At 44.3% G+C, this 21,198-nt stretch overlaps 1 protein-coding gene across 1 annotated transcript in view; it reads left to right on the top strand.

The window, feature by feature from the left end:
* The window catches only part of LOC124615662 (protein madd-4), a 514,315-nt gene that overhangs the window by 109,634 nt on the left and 383,483 nt on the right, over window positions 1–21,198 (top strand). The window contains exon 5 of the mRNA XM_047143690.1: window positions 14,743–14,872. Coding sequence (XP_046999646.1) covers window positions 14,743–14,872 — 130 coding nt within the window. The remainder of the gene's footprint in view (window positions 1–14,742; window positions 14,873–21,198) is intronic.

Here is a 21,198-nt window from a genome sequence, read left to right as displayed (position 1 = left end):
AGCCGGCCGAAGTGGCCGTGCGGTTAAAGGCCCTGCAGTCTGGAACCGCAAGACCGCTACGGTCGCAGGTTCGAATCCTGCCTCGGGCATGGGTGTTTGTGATGTTCTTAGGTTAGTTAAGTGTAACTAGTTCTAAGTTCTAGGGGACTAATGACCTCAGCAGTTGAGTCCCATAGTGCTCAGAGCCATTTGAACCATTTTGAACCATCCGCGAAAAGCCGCATGGAACTTCCGACACTATCTACTAGGTCATTTATATATATATTGTGAAAAGCAATGGCCCCTAACACTCCTCTGTGGTACGCCAGAGGTTAGTTTAACGTCTGTAGACGTCTCGCCATTGAGAATAACATGCTTTTTAAGTTCCTACGCTCAGTCTAAATCTACATCCGTACTCCGCAAGCCACCTGACGGTGTGTGGCGGAGGGTTACTTTGAGTACCTCTATCGGTTCTCCCTTCTATTCCAGTCTCGTATTGTTCGTGAAAAGAAAGATTGTCGGTATACCTCTGTGTGGGCTCTAATCTCTCTGATTTTATCCTCATGGTCTCTTCGCGAGATGTACGTAAGAGGGAGCAATATATTGCTTGACTCCTCGGTGAAAGTATGTTCTCGAAACTTCAGCAAAAGCCCGTACCGAGCTACTGATTACCTGGACTACGGGTATCTCTTTGTAACATAGGAGTGATTGCTACCGCCGATTTCATGCGGTTTCTTACATTTACGCTCAGCAAAGCTCGACATTCACTGTACATGAGGTCCGCCCGGTCTCGATTTAGCCGTAGTTGTTCCTTCGCGTGACATTCAGATCACCAACAGTCCACTTGGGCAGCTATAGAGCGCTCGCAATGTCCATGATGGATTCGTTACTCAGATGACATCCAAAGACCAGAGCACGTTCAAGGTCACTGAACTCCCCTGACCCACTCTGCTGTCACTCCTTCTCTCATGACAACACAGCACTCCCCTCCTCCTTTTATACTGGAGTTCTGCCACTCGTCGCATCTAGCGGTCGATTCTGCATTTCGTAAAGGAGTTACAGGCAACTTTGATAAGATAGTGTATGTGATAAGTTATCTACGTCTCGACTGCTGCAGGAAGCAGTGTTCATCAGGCAGACGAAGGCTGCCTGCAATGGCAGCCGACACTTCTGTAGTTTTATCGGCAATGACGTGTTCACACGCCCATGACGATTTTGCTCAACTGGACTCCGGCCACGAAAGCTTACTGTGTTTCTACACTACTGGCCATTAAAACTGCTACTCCAGGAAGAAATGCAGATCATAAATGGTTATTCATTGGACAAATGTATTACACTAGAACTGACATATGATTACATTATCACGCAATTTAGTTGCATAGATCCTGCGAAATCAGTACCCAGAACAACCACCTCTGGCCGTAATAACGGCCTTGATACGCCTGGGCACTGAGTCAAACACAGCTTGGATGGCGTGTACAGGTACAGCTGCCCATGCAGTTTCAACACGATACCACAGTTCATCAAGAGTAGTGACTGGCGTATTGTGACGAGCTAGTTGCTCGGCCACCATTGACCAGTCGTTTTCAATTGGTGAGAGATCTGGGGAATGCGCTGGCCAGGGCAGCAGTAGAATATTTTCTACGTCCAGAAAGGCCAGTACAGGATCTGCAACATGCGGTCGTGCATTATTCTGCTGAAATGTAGGGTTTCGCAGGGATCTGATGAAGGGTAGAGCCACGGGTCGTAAGACATCTGAAATGTAACGTCCATCGTTCAAAATGACGTCAATGCAATCAAGAGGTGACAGAGACGTGTAGCCAGTGGCACCCCATACCATCACGCCTTGTGATACGCCAGTATAGCGATGACGATTACAGGCTTCCAATGTGCGTTCACCGCGATGTCGCTAAACACGGATGCGACCATCATGATGCTGTAAAAAGAACCTGGATTCATCCGAAAAAATGACGTTTTGCCATTCGTGCACCCAGGTTCGTCGTTGAGTACACCGTCGCAGGCGCTCCTGTCTGTGATGCAGCGTCAAAGGTAACCGCAGCCATGGTCTCCGAGCTGATTGTCCGTGCTGCTGCAAACGTCGTCGAACTGTTCGTGCAGATGGTTGTTGTCTTGCAAACGTCCCCTCTGTTAACTCAGGGATCGAGACGTGGCTGCACGATCAGTTACAGCCATGAGGATAAGATGCCTGTCATCTCGACTGCTAGTGATACGAGGCCGTTGGAATCTAGCACGGCGTTCCTTATTACCCTCCTGAACCCATCGATTTCATATTCTGCTAACAGTCATTGGATCTCGACCAACGCGAGCAGCAGTCTCGCGATACGATAAAACGCAATCGCGATAGGCTACAATCTGACCTTTATCAAAGTCGGAAACGTGATGGTACGCATTTCTCCTCCTTACACGAGGCATCACAACAACGTTTCACCAGGCAACGCCGGTCAACTGCTGTTTGTGTATGAGAAATCGGTTGGAAACTTTCCTCATGTCAGCACGTTGTAGGTGTCGCCACCGGCACCAAGCTTGTGTAAATGCTCTGAAAAGCTAATCATTTGCATATCACAGCATTTTCTCCCTATCGGTTAAATTTCACGTCTGTAGCACCTCATCTTCGTGGTGTAGCAATTTTAATGGCCAGTAGTGTACTTACGTACTTACGTTCCGTCGGTGAAGCTGTCATTGGAGACAGAGTACATGGTCGGTTTGGGTAAGGATTGGGAATGGATATCTTCCGTGTCCTTTCAAAGCTGCCATCATGGCATGCACCCTAAGTGATTAGAAAAATCACAGATCCCTACATCTGGATGGTGGGACAGAGATTCGAACCGCGTTCAAACCGAATACGAGCTAAGTGTCTTAACATTTTGCTCCCTCGCTAGGTGAGGCGGCAGAAGCACTTTTGTCAGTGAAAGAAGATTGCGGGAGGTTGCCCTTTCAATTCGGAATAAGCTTTCAATATTCCTCCAGTGCCGGCTGTGCTGGCCGTGCGGTTCTAGACACTGTAGTCCGGAACCGCGGGACTGCTACGGTCGCTGGTTCGAATCCTGCCTCGGGCATGGATGTTTGTGATGTCCTTAGGTTAGTTAGGTTTAAGTAGTTCTAAGTTCTAGGGGACTGATGACCTAAGATGTTAAGTCCTATAGTGCTCAGAGCCATTTGAACCATTTTATTCCTCCAGTAGCACTGTTGTAGCCAGACTACTTTTCAGGAACTTGCTGAATTGGTTGTTAAATTCCTTAGAGCTTACGTTTTTTAAACTAATAGCTTTGTCTACCAGAGTAAATCTGTTGGTTCTGTGCTTAGTAAATTAGAAGGCGCGACCTATACTGCCACTGTGAGGAAATAATCATACAATATTGTGGCCAACGGTTACAATGTGTCAATGTTTCGGCCACAGCTATTATTTGAGGACTCTCTTTCATTTAATTCACTGTTTTAATTTTTTTTCTCTTTTCAATAGTATGAGTAGCATTCAAGTTACAACACCTCTGATTTTTTTTTTTACTCAGGACTGGAAACGTAGAAATATAAGGCCTGTTTTAATATACGCGTGCACTCATCTACATCTACATCCATACTCCGCAAGCCACCTGACGGTGTGTGGCGGAGGGTACCCTGAGTACCTCTATCGGTTTTCCCTTCTATTCCATTCAGTCCCGAAACATTGTGAATGTGTGACAGACGGCAGGCTTGTGCAGCACAGAGGACACTAGCAGCAGCAAAACCAACAGCAATGGCGATAGTGAGGTCTGTCTGTGATACTCAAAATGGCGATGTTTTCATTACAAGGACAACGCGTAATCATTCGTCTTCTTCATTTGTATGGCGTGACACCGACTGAAATTCATCGACAGTTGAGTGAGACAAAGTGGGGACGATGCCACGGACGTGTCTAATGTGCGTTTGTGTGCCAACAGACCAAGGCTACCTAGGTCTTGCACCAGCCAGTCTGTCGACTCGAGCTACTGGAGGAAGTTGCTTCGGAGGATCGCCGAACCAGTGCGGAACACATCGCCTCCAGAGTTGGCATTTCCGTGAGATCTCCGCACATAATCCTGCATGAAGACCTGAAAATGCGAAAAGTGTCTTCCAGGTGGGTGCCACGTGTGGTGTCACCGCCAGACACCACACTTGGTAGGTGGTAGCCTTTAAATCGACCGCGGTCCGCTAGTATACGTCGGACCCGCGTGTCGCCACTGCCAGTGATTGCAGACCGAGCGCCGCCACACGGCAGGTCTAGAGAGACGTCCTAGCACTCGCCCCAATTGTACAGCTGACTTTGCTAGCGATGCTACACTGACAAATACGCTCTCATTTGCCGAGACGATAGTTAGCAGAGCCTTCAGCTACATTTGCTACGACCTAGCAAGGCGCCATTACCAGTTTATATTGAGATTATTATTGATGTATCAACAAGAGCGATGTTCTCCAATTATGGATTAAAGTTAAGTATTACATCAAGTACGTACTTTATTTGCTACTATTAATTCCCTTAACTGTTCCAGACCTCACGCCAGTCTGCGTGAGTTAAACGCGTGTATTTCGGCCTCCTCTAACAACACGGTGTTGGCTCTTCTGCCAACACTACACCACGTATGCTACGCGAATGGTATTTTGCCAGACAATGTTGAAGCGTGATGACGGCATGGATGGTACTTTCTTTTCGATTGTGACAATGGATGTCACACTGATTCCATATTTCAGTCCCGAAACGAAGTGGGATTCAGCTCAGTGGAATCATACACACACTCTGCCATGGGAAAAATGTTGGTGACCCTGTTCTGTGACAGAGGTGGAATACGTCTTACTCATTACTTTGCAAAGGGCACTACCGTGATTGGTGTATTCTACTAAGAAATTTTGGAGATCAAGCTCCTTGCATCACTGAGTGAAAAACGGCAGGAAAAAAACCGACATGTGCTCTTATACCCAAGAAAACCCCGCAGCTAGTGTTCCTTCACGACAGCAACCTTGAAGTGATTGCTCATGCTCCCTGTTCATCTGACCTGACTCCTACAGTGTTATAGGACCTCTATTGTTCCTGATCTATATTAACGACATAGGAGACAATCTGAGTAGCCGTCTAAGATTGTTTGCAGATGATGCTGTCATTTACCATCCTGTAAACGACTTGCAAAATGATTTAGATATCTGTATGGTGCGAAAAGTGGCAATTGACCATGAATAAGGAAAAGTGTCAAGTTCTTCACATGAGTACTAAAATAAATCAGTTAAATTTCGATTACGCGATAAGTCACACAAATCTGAAGTCTGTAAATTCAACTAAATACTTAGGGATTACAATTACAAATAACCTAAATTCGAATGATCATATAGATAATATTGTGGGTAGAGCAAACCAAAGACTGCGATTCAGTGGCAGAACACTTAGAGGGTGCAACAGGTCTACTAAAGAGACTGCTTACACCACGCTTGTCCGCCCTATTCTGGAGTATTGCTGTGCGGTGTGGGATCCGCATCAGGTGGGACTGACGGATGACATTGAAAAAGTACAAAGAAGGGCACCTCATTTTGCATTATCGCGATATAGGGGAGATAGTGTCACAGACATGATACGTGAATTGGAGTGGCAATCATTAAAACAAAGGCGTTTTTCGTTGTGAAAATCACGTTTTCTCCTCAGATTGTGTAAACATTCTGTTGGCACCCACCTACATAGGGAGAAATGATCATCACGATAAGAGAAATCAGGTCTCGCACAGAAAAATTTAAGTGCTCGTTTTTCCCGCGTGCCGTTCGAGAGTGGAACGGTAGAGAGACAAGTTGAAGGTGGTTCATTCAACCCTCTCCCACGCACTTTATTGTGAATAGCAGAGTAGTCACGTAGATGTACAGATTTTCGACCGTTTTCAACGATGAAAGACGTTCTCCGCAGTCGCACATTCACTAGCCGTGCGTCTATCACAACAGCGATTTTCCAATGCCCAGACCAAACTCATAAAGAAGCGTTCGTTGCGGCCAAGGAATCATGGCGTGGACGTTTTGAAAAATGCGTACGGTTGTAAGGAGATTACATCGACGAATGAGACAGGTTTCACAATTTTCATGTGACTACGTTATGAGAAGGAAAAAACCGGTCTTATGTCTTCAATGCACCACGCACTGTAAATGATTTTTGTTTTATTCTTGAACTATATACACCGTCCGCTCAAAAAGTTCTGAGAGCTACTTTATTCCTGGCGCACAGACGCCGTCAGCGCGGTAACTACGGTGGCAGCTCGAACTAACTACTGTAAACAGCAGAGAGACGTTCGACCACTCAGTTGCGGGCAGAAAGTGTTAAGCAGCGGACCTGCGGCCGTAGTGTGTGTACATTGTTTGTCACAAGTCGTCAAAGCATTCTCCAGAACGTTTTGAGGAGGAGAAAATTGTGTGCAAAGTTTGTCGCACACGTCCTGACTTCCCAACAAAAACAACGAATCGTGGACGCCTGCCGCGACATGATGGAAATGCAAAACGCGGAAAATTCTTTTCTGGAAAAAAATAACCAAGGGTGGCGAGATCTGATGTTGTCAATGCGAACCTGCCACCCAGCGACATTCACATGAAGAATTAACAGTTTGATGACATAATCGACACTCAAGCCCGTGTGACGCGCAGTTGAACAACGTCCCAAAGGAGAATTTTTCTGACAGTTTCGTGAACATTTCGTGCGTTTTATTCAATGAAGTAGATTACGTAGAACAGCTGAAGCATTAAAACCGTTATCTTAACTTTTCTCTATTTTTTAATAATGCAGTCTCGAAATTTTTTTGATCGTGTTGTACATTGGGTTCGGAGTACTGTCAGCTTCAGCTGCCTTTAGTCGTTTTTTCCTATGTCATGCTTCACATAATTTGTAAGATATATGTGTAACATTCAGTTGTTTCGTCGCGTCTTTGCTTCCCACGCTCAGTTAGGCTGGGGGCGAATGGACAAATTTTCACACGTTCTGTCTTCTTCATCGATTTCATAGTCACTGCTATCTTCAATACTTTTCCTCAGATACCCAGCATCATTAAACAAAAGCAGTACCAAATAAGATGTGTCAAGCATGTTGACTGTTCCTTTCCACAACAACAAAGCTCCATATCCTTCTCCATTTCAACCATACGACGCTGCAACCAAACTACCCTGCAACCTACGTCTTATCCAACACCACTCTGCATTCAAGAAGAGATTACAGCTGCATCTGTTATTACAGTCATGGCTTCCCTCTAGGTATACCACCACTGTTTTCTGTTTTTCTCCAAAAGAGATCCAGTATCTCAGGCACACTGTAAACTACCCACGTTTTTCTCATCGCTTTCGACTTCTCTGTTCTTCTTTCACCTGTTAATCGTGCTCTAATATTTCTCGTTCTTTCTCTACCCATTGAATTTTTTGTTCATACTGATTGTTCCTGTATTGTTGCCACACATGGCATTACTTACATTCGATGAAGAAACTATCCAAATAAATTACGGTAAAGTCGTCGCGTGATGTTTTCATTGTTGTCGGCAACTACATCGCCCGATTGCATTCCGTAAGTTGTTTCAGCACTTTCTGCGATGTGAGAAACTCGAATTTTACAGTGAGGAAACTGCTTAATACACTGTTAATATGACCGACGTTCCTTAAATACCATATATTTTATATATAACGCGCTTCTGGAGGCGCATTAAGAACGCATCCAAAGTAAACAATGCAGAACAAGTTTATCAGTAAATTCATGAACTCATATCTTCTCCTTGGAGTAAGCTTGTACGTTGGCAGTATGTGGTTAAGTCAGAGAAGAATGCCACAATAACTGTTTTTGGGCTGAGTTCACTTTCGAATGAAAAACTTAATAACATGAAGCACTACACCAGCCAATACCGAAGTCCACATGCTCGTATATCCGCATTGCAGAAGCCACACTTTGGGGAAACGTGGTGACAACACTGGCTGTTCCATCGAGAGTATTTTGCTGGTTGGAATATGGCGCCGAAGATCCCGCTAGTTCCTTACTTAGACTAAACCACTACTTAACAAAATAAGCTACTACTTTTGTCGGTGCCTTACCCACAGAACCCATTAGTAATGAACTGCCTCCCACAGCCCAGTCGCTGACTTAAATACAGAGAAGGCATCAGAATGCAGCTGTAACTGTCTAAGGCCACAGAGGTGAGCAGGTTACGCTGTCAGCGACCTTCTGTGGTGATAGTGCTGATGACCGTTGGCCCAGTAGAATCTTCTGCCTGTCGTTTTCTGAAGTAGCCCCTGCGGCTTTACTGTGTTGGCCAATCACTTGATGCCTCCGTCTGCCTGGCTGTTATATGAGGGAGCGAAGACGCTGAGCGGCCTCAACGTGGTATCCCTCCTCACCGCCCCGCCGGACAAGTGGGTGTGGCACATTTCCAAGTCCCAGAAAGCGACGGCCCCTCTGCCGGCGACCTGCGGAACTGCCAAACCCGGAGGCTCGCTGTCATTGTCCAAGTGTGTGGGCACCTGTGTCATGGCAGTTCTGATCTTGTCAGCTTACGGACACTACATGGCCTATTACTGTGGCAACTGGAGATTTCTGTCGATGGTTAAAAAAAAATGGTTCAAATGGCTCTGAGCACTATGGGACTTAACATCTGTGGCCATTAGTCCCCTAGAACTTAGAACTACTTAAACCTAACTAACCTAAGGACATCACACACATCCATGCCCTAGGCAGGATTCGAACCTGCGACCGTAGCAGTCGCGCGGTTCCGGACTGAGCGCCTAGAACCGCTAGACCACCGCGGTCGGCCTCTGTCGATGGTCTGTAGCACTGAGGCGTCCACCTTCGGAACAGAAGATTATGGAATATTTCTAGTCGGAAGGATCGGTGCATTGTGAGGGCTCACCTGGTTCATGTGTTTGCGGCGTCTGTCACATTCTTGAAGTTGCACTCGGCCATTACTCGACATAACAGACACGTTCCAACCGCTGACACGCAGCGTTGATAGCCTCTGGATAAGACGAATACCCTCACCTCATCCTGTATGGATTATTGATACCCAGGAAGGGAGGGGGCAAGAACAGTCAGGTGAATAATCGAGAGTTTTGACTGATGCGACATCCCACGCAGTTTATTGGCCTGCCTAGACCCATCTTGTGGGGAGGAGCAGTAGGGGGCTAAAAATAATGCAGAGGCCTCGTCCACCAGATGGTGCTGACGCATCTTGGCCATTTGTGTCTTGAATGTGCCGGAAAACCTTCCCACAAGACCGCTGGTAGATGGAAGGGTGCCATATACACCCAGGCAATGCCACATTATGAACAAGAAGTGCCAAATTCAGCAGACGTAACCTGGGGACCACAAGGTGGAAAAGCGAAGCAGAGTTAGGAACTGTTTTTACCAATGATTCGAAGACACCTGTGGGAAACTGTTGCCTGCATGAATGACAGTCAGACAGGAGTAACCCAAGAAAAGGACTACAAAGTCTAAGTGGAGGTGTAACTAGCTCTGACGTCATAAATATTGTGCAATACTTTAAAATGAAGTAAATAACATGAAACGTTTCTAGCATGTCAGGAGTAATACAAAATCAATATGTGTTGGATATAAGTTCAATAACTTTAACCATTTTCGAAATTTGGATGTTTTTCTGTAAAAATCATTGGCGCAACAGAAATGAGCTAGAAACTTAAAAATTTATATTTAGATTCCTTTTGCATAATAATTTAGTAGAAATAGTATTCTGGATCTCACAAATTAAAATTTTAGTTGAAATTGACGATTTTCTGGTTTTTGTCTTAGAAATTAAGGAAGCAAGATAGATTAAGTAGGCGAATAAACAAAGCTAGGATGTTTAAATTTAAGTAGAAGAGAGATCCGCTATAATCATAAAAATGTGAGAAGTTTCAACAGAATAACTATAAAACTATAGCGATAGCGTATCTCCAAACGGCATGTTCAGAGCTCGTCTACTGCATGTAGTGTAATGAAATTAATTACCTCGCCTAAAATATTTGACTTAGCCACGTCAGACTTTTATTATGATTACTTACTTGTATGCTGATTGCGCAATTAAATTGAAAGTTTCATCGGCCATCAGTAAAGGAAGCAATGATTTATTTGATAACTTAAAGTGGTGCATTACTAGCCCAGCGGCTAGTCGGGAGAGCAGATTTGATCAAGTGTTCCCTTAGCCATCCGCACTGCGGCTTTATATGCAAGAACGCAGTGCGAGAAAAAAGAAAAGGCCCCAGTTCTCTCCAGACGCTGATTAGCGCACCAGATTAGCGCACCACCTGTGCCGGAGTCGCGTTGCGTCCGTATCGTTGATATAAACAGCCTCGGATGCAGTAATAAGTTACTCGGGATACGCGTAACCATGAAATCGTTTTCGAGTGAAGCGTTAATTTTGGGATGACGTTAATGATCTATCTTTACTTTGCGTATGTCGTATTTTCACGTGCCGCCGCAGGACAGACATTCTACCATTATTAGTGTGGCGTTTGATGAACATTATCATCAAATTATGGCGAGCATTCACTTAAACATTTAATTTGAACAGTTATAGTGGCATCAGCGCATTAGACTTTGAACTGCTCTGGTAGTTGGATTGTGTGGATCCTTTTTGCTCTGTGACTTTCAGAATATAGTGAACATTTTAGAGAGAATGGTTTTTGATTATGAATCCCAGACAATCTCCTAATTCCTCAGAGCTATAAGCTGTAGCTATAAATGTATTTCTCAGATGAAGTGGGCACTAGGAATTCTAATTACAGGCTTCACGTTTTGATAATCACTTTCTGGTTGCCAATATTATAGTTAGAGAGCCAGTGTTGAGAACGGCAAACATCATAAATACAAAACATTTATTCTAATGTTTCACCCGCCGCCCCCCAGTGTGTTGTACCGTTTACCTAAATTTTGCGTCGTTGTTGAACCCCAACGGGAGCAATTCTCCCTGCTGGATATGACAAGCTGTTCTGGTTGAAATGTTGGAGTTGGCCTTGAACAGTGGCAAACGAGATTTATGATCACCTAATAGAGTAAAATGTCTTCCCTATACATAATCGTGTAACGTCTTCAGCATGGAGATAATAACCAGGACTGCCTTCCCTCTTTCACTGTAATTACGTTGTACTTTTTGTTAAATCCAGCCTAGTCGTCAAATCTGGGGTGTCTAGGAAACCTGCTTTGTCGGATCGCTAGACAACATTCAAACAAATCGTACTAGTGAGTTTTATTATAAAATGAAAAAATACAAAACTTAAATTTGTGTTACATGGAAGTGCTGCAAGCAAAGGGCGGCACGCAAAATAAGCAAAGTTTTTCAGTATAAAAAATTCCCTAGTCCCAGATACATAGATTGTACAAGCAAAGTAACTAGTGTTACCTTCTCTGTAGTTAGTTTTAAAAACTTGTTACATTACAAAATTTTTTATTTAAATAATTACTTTTAAATAGAGGGTCATTCAAAAAGAAAGAAAAGATGTCAGTTGTTTATTATTGAGAAACTATGAAGGACAGAAACACATTGAGCATGTCACTAGACAGAAGAATGTTCAAAGTTTTATGTTCGCACAGACTCTATATCACACACACAACTTGAGCACCATGCGTTCCTCGAGGAAACATCGAAGCGGTAGTCCACTTCATGCCATCCCTGTTGCCGGCCGAAGTGGCCGTGCGGTTAAAGGCGCAGCAGTCTGGAACCGCAAGACCGCTACAGTCGCAGGTTCGAATCCTGCCTCGGGCATGGATGTTTGTGATGTCCTTAGGTTAGTTAGGTTTAACTAGTTCTAAGTTCTAGGGGACTAATGACCTCAGCAGTTGAGTCCCATAGTGCTCAGAGCCATTTGAACCATCCCTGTTTATTGAATCGACAGCTTCAACAATTCGATTTTTCTGCCCTTGTATATTAGCTCCCATGGATGATACAAACACTCTGTCTTTTATGCATTTCCGCAGAAAAAATGGCAAGGTATGAGGTTTGGTGACCTGGGAGGCCAAAAGAAATAAACAAGATCTTGTTGTTCTAATCCAACGTTGTGGTATGGTGTTGTTAAGAAATGGGTGCACCTCAATGTTTTAAGTCAGGCGGGGAACCGCCATGCATAAAAATGAGATCCCTGCAATCTTCGTGAAGTTGAGGAAACAACCAATTTTGTAGCATGTCCAGGTATGACATTACTGTCGCAGTTTCCACCGCAAAATGAGAGGTCCATAAACTTTGTGAACAGAAACGGCCAAAACACATTCAGTTTCGCTGAGCCTCTTTCATGTTCGACGACGATTCCCGGCTTTTGTAACCTCTAAATTCTTACATTATGGTGGTTTACTTTAGGCAGTAGCTGAAACGTCGATTCGTCCGAAAAGATGAGTCGTTCGGGAAAAGTGTCCTTTGCGATATGCTGGAGAACTACAACCCAAAATTCGTTCCTTCTATTATGGTCGCCGGTACACAGTTTCCGCAGTAACTGCAACTTGTAAGGCGTCGTTTCAGAACACCCACACCATTGTTTGAGGAAGTTGAAATTTCCGGCCTGCTCCTCTTGTTGACATCCGCAGGCTCCGTGCGAACTCATCTCGGATACGCTCCACATTTTCATCATACATGGTTGGCCGACCAGAGCTCTTTGCTTTCCATACGCGACCAACTTCCAAGAATTTTGTATACCAGTCATAAATCAGCTTGTGCAGCTTCTTGCTGAAAAGACGCCGGAATGCACGTTGCACTTGAACAGTGGATTGACTTCAGGCAAATTCCAAAACACAAAATAATTTCTTGATGCAATAATTTACCGACAGCCGTATGTATTGTAGAAATTTATTTTATTTTATTGACTTCTATGTGCTACGAGTTTCGGCATTACATTGATGCCATCTTCAGGCCCCTGTACAATGAGTAGAAGAAATGTACTATTATAAAAAATATAGAACATACGTTAACAATCGACAGGTATCATGTTAACTATGTAAGTGACTCAAAGAGATATATTGTATATCATTAAAACTATATGTAACATTAGGGCACATATTCTTCTGCCTATGTCATGCTGCTGTTAATAGTTTTTCCTGTTTTACTGTTCAACTATCGTTGCACTCTTGAGTTGCCAATTAACCAATTTTATACTTGACGCAATATTGCATTTCCTGACACTCTGCTAATGGGTATAAGTCCGTTATTGTCTGACTTTAACTAGTCAAATACTTTGACCAGTTTTTACGTACCGTGACATTTCGAACCATGCAGATATTTCTGACTCATTAAGGTCATTACACAGAATATGATGACACTGGATGATGTATTTAAGATCCGGATTGTCATGTCATACGCTACTACACCTGCCCTTAATGCAACCTCAGAATGATTTGACATGGTTATATGTCATACCTTTAGTCTTAGGGAGTGTATACATTTCATTTTGAGATTTATCTTCATACATATAGGCTGCCTCCTATATTTCTCTTTTTCTTCCTTTCCTTTTTATTTAATCGATTCCACTTGTTATAATCCTGCATAATTATATAAGACTTATATGTAGGGAGATAGACATTTCTTGATAGACAGAGATTGAGAAACTTCTTTGTAACCATGACTACATGAGGCAGCTACTCGCATTGCATTAACCCCCTCAGCACAATGTGGGGTTGTCCTACATAAGGGCTCTAATGAAGTGTCTACGATGACCACATGTTTGATGATTTTATAGTACGATTGCATTGGTATACTTCGGGAATGCAATTGGGTTTTAAGACAAACTCTTTTATGCTTTTTATCGTTAATATTGCGGCAGCTGTTTGACGTACCACACATACGACCTAGACCACACATAAGTAACTATGTATTCTGACATGGTTCACACATTTCTTGTATTTTATTTTATTGTTATTTATGTTAGTTAATTTTTATTAAAAAAATTATTCTACTGTTCCACTGGACATACGAATGCATGCAGTACATCTGATGTGTTGCATGGCCTATTACAACTGTGTGTTACGGTTTTATGAATAATAGCATACACATATGTTCATATACCATGCGTTATTTGAGTAAAACAGGGAAAACTATTGACAACAGCATGACATAGGCAGAAGAATATGTGCTCTAATGTTACATATAGTTTTAATGATATACAATATATCTCTTTGAGCCACTTCCATAGATAACATGATACCTGTCAATTGTTAACGTATGTTCTATATTTTTTATAATTTTTTATAATAGTACATTTCTTCTACTCATTGTACACGGACCTGGAGGTGGCATCAATGTAATGCCGAAACTCTTAACACATAGAACTTCATAAAAGAAATAAATTTCTACAATACATGCGGCTGTTGGTAAATTATTGCATCAAGAAGTTCATGCCAGCCGTCGTCCCACGATCCATAATGGATCGACGAAGACAAAATAATTTCTCCCGTGGTGTTCCTATAAACACACAACAGCACAGATGTATCAAAACTTCAAACCTTCTTCTACCCAGTGACATGCGCAATGTGTTTCTATCTTTTAAAATTGGTCAGTAAAAACCAAATGAAATGTGTTCTTTCTTTCTGAATCACCCGGCATTGTAAGTTCCTCTAATAAAGTAAAATGATCAGGGTGATTCGGATATCCAGATTAATAAAAGGCGAGTAGAGACGGTTCCTCTGTACCTCATAAAACAGATTTCCATCGTGGAGCTAGAGAATGTTTCAGCACTGGCTTGACATTTAATCTGCTCTGTATGTTGCAGCACGGCAGCGGGAGTGCACGGTGGCCCGGTAGTGACGTGTGTGTCTGTCCGCAGGGCGCAAGATGTCTCGCCCGGTGTGCCGGAACCGTGTGACGGGCGCAGAGGCGGACGAGAAGCTGTGCAACGCCTCCCAGAAGCCGCCGCGCCTCTTCCTCAGCTGCAACGCGCACCGCTGCCCGGCAAAGTGAGTACCAGCCGACGGCCGTCGAGCCGCGCCTGACGTATAGACTGCGCCGCTCTACGTAGGCGTCCGCGGGCGCTGTCAGTCTCGTTAAGGGGGAACGATAAAGTGACGGACGAAAATACACTACTGGCCATTAACATTGCTTCAACGGGTATTCATTGGACAAATATATTATACTAGAACTGACATGTGATTACATTTTCACGCAATTTGGGCGCATAGATCCTGATAAATCAGCACCCAGAACAACCACCTCTGGCCACAATAACGGCCTTGATACGCCTGAGCATTGAGTCAAACAGAGCTTGGATGGCGTGTACAGGTACAGCTGCCCATGCAGCTTCAACAAGATACCACAGTTCATCAAGAGCAGTGACTGGCATATTGTGACGAGCCAGTTGCTCGGCCACCATTGACCAGACGTTTCCAATTGGTGAGAGATCTGGAGAATGTGCTGGCCAGGGCAGAAGTCGAACATTTTCTGTATCCAGAAAGGCCCGTACAGGACCTACAACATGCCGTCGTGCAACACCCTGCTGAAATGTAGGGTTTCGCAGGAATCGAAAGAAGGGTAGACGCACGGGTCGTAACACAACTGAAATGTAACGTCCACTGTTTAAAGTGCCGTCAATGCAAACAAGACGTGACCGAGACGTGTAACCAACGTCACCCCATACCATCACGCGCCGAGTGATACGCCACTATGGCGTCGACGGATGCACGCTTCCAATGTGCGTTCACCGCGATGTCGCCAAACACGGATTGGACCATCATGATGCTGTAAAAAGAATCTGGATTCATCCGAAAAAATGACGTTTTGCCATTCGTGCACCCAGGTTCGTCGTTGAGTACACCATCGCAGGAGGTCCTGTCTGTGATGCAGCGTCAACGGTAACCGCTGACATGGTCTCCGAGCTGATAGTCCGTGCTGCTGCAAACGTCGTCGAACTGTTCGTGCAGATGGTTGTTGTCTTGCAAACGTCCCCATCTGTTGACTCAGGGATCGAGACGTGGCTGCACGATCCGTTACAGCCATGCGGATAAGATGCCTGTCATCTCGACTGCTAGCGATACGAGGCCGTTGGGATCCGGAACGGTGTTCCTTATTACCGTCCTGAACCCACCAATTCCATATTCTGCTAATAGTCACTGAATCTCGACCAATGCGAGCAGCAATGTTGCGATAAGATAAACCGCAATCTCGATAGGCTACAATCCGACCTTTATCAAAGTCGGAAACGTGATGGTACGCATTTCTCCTCCTTACACGAGGCATCACAACAACGTTTCACCAGGCAACGCTGGTCAACTGCTGTTTGTGTATGAGAAATCGATTGGAAACTTTCCTCATGTCATTACGTTGTAGGTGTCACCACCGGCGCCAACCTTGTGTGAATGCTCTGAAAAGCTAATCATTTGCATATCACAGCATCTTCTTGCTGTCGGTTAAATTTCGCGTCTCTAGCACGTCATCTTCGTGGTGTAGCAATTTTAATGGCCAGTAGTGTATTGCTCAAATTCAGGATTTCTTTCTCCGTACTATTGACAAATGGGGTTTGCTGCAATGAATAAAGCATACATTGAAGTTTTCACTGTCATTTTTTATTGAAAGATATTAGTACCCTCACTGTATAACTGGGATTTTCACGAGACAGCACTGAAAGGAGGTATATCTAGGGTTATCGCTGTAATTCCGATTGTGGTTATCTGAAACATGAAACTAACATGTCATCTGTCAGTTCATCATACGGATTTCCAAAAAAAAGCTATTTTGGCAAATTATAGATATTTGAAAAACTGTTCATTTTTGGACCTCCTCCCCTTTTCTGGCAGGAAAAAGTACTAAACATCAACATAAAAACGTCGGCTACGGTGAACTGAAGACAATTCAGTTTGCTTCAAGGGAGGTCAAAAATCCTTAAAATGGAATGAAAATTGTAGCATGGGCGACGACAACCATGCTGAAAAACATGGTTTGGGAAAATCGCGTTTAAAGTTTGACAACTATTTATCATATAAAAAAAAGGAACAAAGCTTGAAACTTATGGGTTATCGTCAATGTCGCTCTGGGTAGTGTATGGCCGCTTTCTGCTACTTTGACCTCATACGCCCTCATTTTCGTCCTCAAAGCATCGCTACTGGGTTCTCTATCTTCATAGAATCGGCGCATGTAATCGCCGATTTTGATTTGAAGGGCATTATCCACGTGCGTTAGTGCACTATGGGCTACGTTGAATAGATACAGGACCAAACTTGAAGTAATATTGTGAATTTCGCTTCGGCTGGATGTTATTTTCGAAGCGTATCTCCAAAAGAGACTAATGAAACTTTCATTCACATTTTGAGTACAACCGCCCGAACAACGCAAATCAGGTTTACTAAGATCGGTATAGATAGGAAGAGTGAGCTCGAAACCGCTTTTGTGATCGCTTCCATGGTTTTTTGACTGACATGTGGCCGTGCATTGTCGTGCAACTGCAAAACGTCCTGCTTTTGCCTATGTGGTCGAACACAACTCAGTCGAGCTTGAAGTTTCTTCAGTGCCGTCACAAATGCATCAGAATTTATGCTGTTTCCACTTGGCATGATGTCCACAAGCAAGAGTCCTTCGGAATCGAAAAACACCATAGTCATAACATTTCCAGCAGAAAGTGCGTTAGTGCACTATGGGCTACGTTGAATAGATACAGGACCAAACTTGAAGTAATATTGTGAATTTCGCTTCGGCCGGGTGTTATTTTCGAAGCGTATCTCCAAAAGAGACTAATGAAACTTTCATTCACATTTTGAGTACAACCGCCCGAACAACGCAAATCAGGTTTACTAAGATTGGTATAGATAGGAAGAGTGAGCTCGAAACCGCTTCTCTTAAGCAGATGCCTACCATGAACGCTCAGCTTCAAACGCTCACAGAATTATTAATTTTTGGAGTTCGCCCGTAACATTTTTGGGAATAATTTTTCAATGTACGAGGGTTACTCCAAAAGAAATGCACACTATTTTTTTTTTAACTCCATCTCTTATTCTACATGCTAGAAAGTTTTACAGTGTGTAGATACGTCCTTTGCGAACAACATTTTCATTTCTGCACATGACTTACATCCCTCTCAACTGCCTTACGCCATCTTGGAACCAGGGCCTGTATACTCGCACGGTAAAATTCTGGAACAACCTGTTGGAGCCACTGTTTGGCAGCGTGCACAAGGGAGTCATCATCTTCAAATCTTGTTCCACGGAGAGAGTCTTTCAGTTTCCCAAAGAGATGATAGTCACATGGAGCCAGGTCAGGACTGCAAGGTGGGTGTTTCAGTGTTGACCATCCGAGTTTTGTGATCGCTTCCATGGTTTTTTGACTGACATGTGGCCGTGCATTGTCGTGCAACTGCAAAACGTCCTGCTTTTGCCTATGTGGTCGAACACAACTCAGTCGAGCTTGAAGTTTCTTCAGTGCCGTCACAAATGCATCAGAATTTATGCTGTTTCCACTTGGCATGATGTCCACAAGCAAGAGTCCTTCGGAATCGAAAAACACCATAGTCATAACATTTCCAGCAGAAAGTGTGGTTTTGAATTTTTTTTCCCTTGAGTGAATTTGCGTGATGCCACTCCATCGATTACCTCTTCGTCTCTGGTGAAAAATGATGGAGCCGTGTTTCATCACCTGTCACAATTCTTCCAAGAAATTCATCTCCACCATTCTCATAATGTTCCAAAATTTCGATGCATACAGTCTTTCTTGTTTATTTGTGAGCCACTGTTAACATCCTGGGAACCCACCTGGCACAAACCTGTTTTAATGCCAACACTTTCAGTATTCTGCAAACACTTCCTTCCCCTATCCCAACTTTGCGTGACAATTCGTTCACTGTGATGCGTCTGTCAGCAGTCACCAATTCGTTAATTCTCTGCACATTGTCTGGAGTGTGAGAAGTACGAGGCCTGCCGCTGCGAGGACAATCGTCAATATTTCCGTGCCCGCTTTCATCACGTAACCTGCTTGCCCACCGACTAACTGTACTGCGATCGACAGCAGCATCTCCACACACCTTTTTCAACCTCTTTTGGATGTTTGCCACTGTCTCGTTTTCACAGCACAGGAATTCTATGACAGCACCTTGCTTCTGACGAACGTCATGTGTAGCAGCCATCTTGAAGACATGCTGTGACGGCGCCCCTCACGGGAACAGGTTGAACTAAGTTTGAAAAGAAGCGGGAAGGATGTTTACACACTGTAAAACTTTCACACATGCAGAATGTAAACTTTTTTTTTTTACAAAAATAGTGTGCATTTCTTTTGGAGTGACCCTCGTATATACATTCGAATTCCGCAGTAAAAGAAAAATCGAGATTTTTCGACCGACACCCTGTCGTTACCCTTAAAATCCTCCTAGCGTTTATGTTATAAAAAACTGAAAACGCCAAGCCACTGAGATGTCCTGCCTTTCGGTCGTGTTGCGGCGGCCTCCCTGAGGATGTAGACTTTTTTGTTGTGGATGCAGTGCTTCAGTATAGAGGCGTTAGAGTGATACACTAAGGTGACAAATGTCATGGATTGCCCCCTAATATCGTGTCGGACCTCCTTTTTCCCGGCGTAGTGAAGAAATGCGACGTGACATGGACTCAACAAGTCGTTGGAAGTCCCTTGCACAAACATTTAGTCAAGCTGCCTCGATAGTCGTCCATAACCGAGAAAGTGCTGCCGGTGCAGGCTGTTGTGCACGAAGTGACCACTCGATTATATCCCAGAAATGTTCGATGTGATGCATGTCAGCTGATCTGGATGATCAGATCATTCGCTCGAACTGTCCAGAATTTTCTTCAAATCATAAGCGAAAAATTGTGGCCCGGTGACATGGCACATCGTCAGCCATAAAAATGCCATCGTTGTCTGGCTGCAAATGGTACTGTCATCTATAGTACTTTCATTGCTATCGCGAAGATTTTGTCTTGCCGCTAGCATACTTTGCATACGACCAGAATCTCGTCCGATTTTGTGCCAGGTTTCGAGACACAAAGTCTCGTTGTAGAAAGTACACAACTGGCCATCAAAATTGCTATACCAAGAAGAATGTAGATGATAAACGGATATTAATTGGACAAATATATTATACTAGAACTGACATGTGATTACATTTTTACGCAATTTGGGTGCATAGATCCTGAGAAATCAGTACCCAGAACAAACACCTCTGGCCGTAATAACGGCCTCGATACGCCTGGACATTGAGTCAAACAGAGCTTGGATGGCGTGTACAGGTACAGCTGCCCATGCACCTTCAACATGATACCACAGTTCATCAAGAGTAGTGACTGGCGTATTGTGACGAGCCAGTTGCTCGGCCACCATTGACCAGACGTTGTCAGTTGGCGAGAGATCTGAAGAATGTGCTGTCCAGGGCAGCAGTCGAACATTTTCTGTATCCAGAAAGGCCCACACAGGACCTGCAGCGTGCGGTCATGCATTATCCTCCTGAAACGTAGGGTTTCGCAGGCATAGAATGAAGGGTAGAGCCACGGGTCGTAACACATCTGAAATGTAACGCCCACTGTTCAGAGCGCCGTCAATGCGAACAAGAGGTGACCGAGACGTGTAACCAATGGCACCTCATACCATCACGCCGCGTAATACGCGAGTACGGTGATGACGAATACATGCTTCCCATGTGCGTTCACCGCGATGTCGCCAAACACCGATGCGACCATTATGATGCTGTAAACAGAACCTGGATTCATCCGAAAAAATGACGTTTTGCCATTCGTGCACCCAGGTTCGTCGTTGAGTACACCATCGCTGGCGCTCCAGTCTGTGACGCAGCGTCAAGGTTAACCGCAGCCACGGTCTCCGAGCTGATAGTCCATGCTGCTGTAAACGTCGTCGAACTGTTCGTGCAGATGGTTATTGTCTTGCAGACGTCCGCATCTGTTGACTCAAGGATCGAGACGTGGCTGCACGATCCGTTAGAGCCATGCGGATAAGATGCCTGTCATCTCGAGTGCTAGTGATACGAGGCCGTTGGGATCCAGCACGGCGTTCCGTATTACCCTCCTGAACCGACCGATTCCATACTCTGCTAACAGTCATTGGATCTCGTCCAACGCGAGCAGCAATGTCGCGATACGTTAAACCGGAATCGAGATAGGCTACAATCCGACCTTTATCAAAGTCGGAAACATGATGGTACGCATTTCTCCTCCTTACACGAGGCATCACAACAACGTTTCACCAGGCAACGCCGGTCAACTGCTGTTTGTGTATGAGAAATCGGTTGGAAACTTTCCTCGTGTCAGCACGTTGTAGGTGTCGCCACCGGCGCCAACCTTGTGTG

Source organism: Schistocerca americana, chromosome 5 (genome assembly GCF_021461395.2).
Source record: "Schistocerca americana isolate TAMUIC-IGC-003095 chromosome 5, iqSchAmer2.1, whole genome shotgun sequence".
NCBI lineage: Eukaryota > Metazoa > Arthropoda > Insecta > Orthoptera > Acrididae > Schistocerca > Schistocerca americana.
The sequence above is the reverse complement of the archived record's forward strand: the minus strand, read 5'-3'. Positions and strand labels throughout refer to the sequence as shown.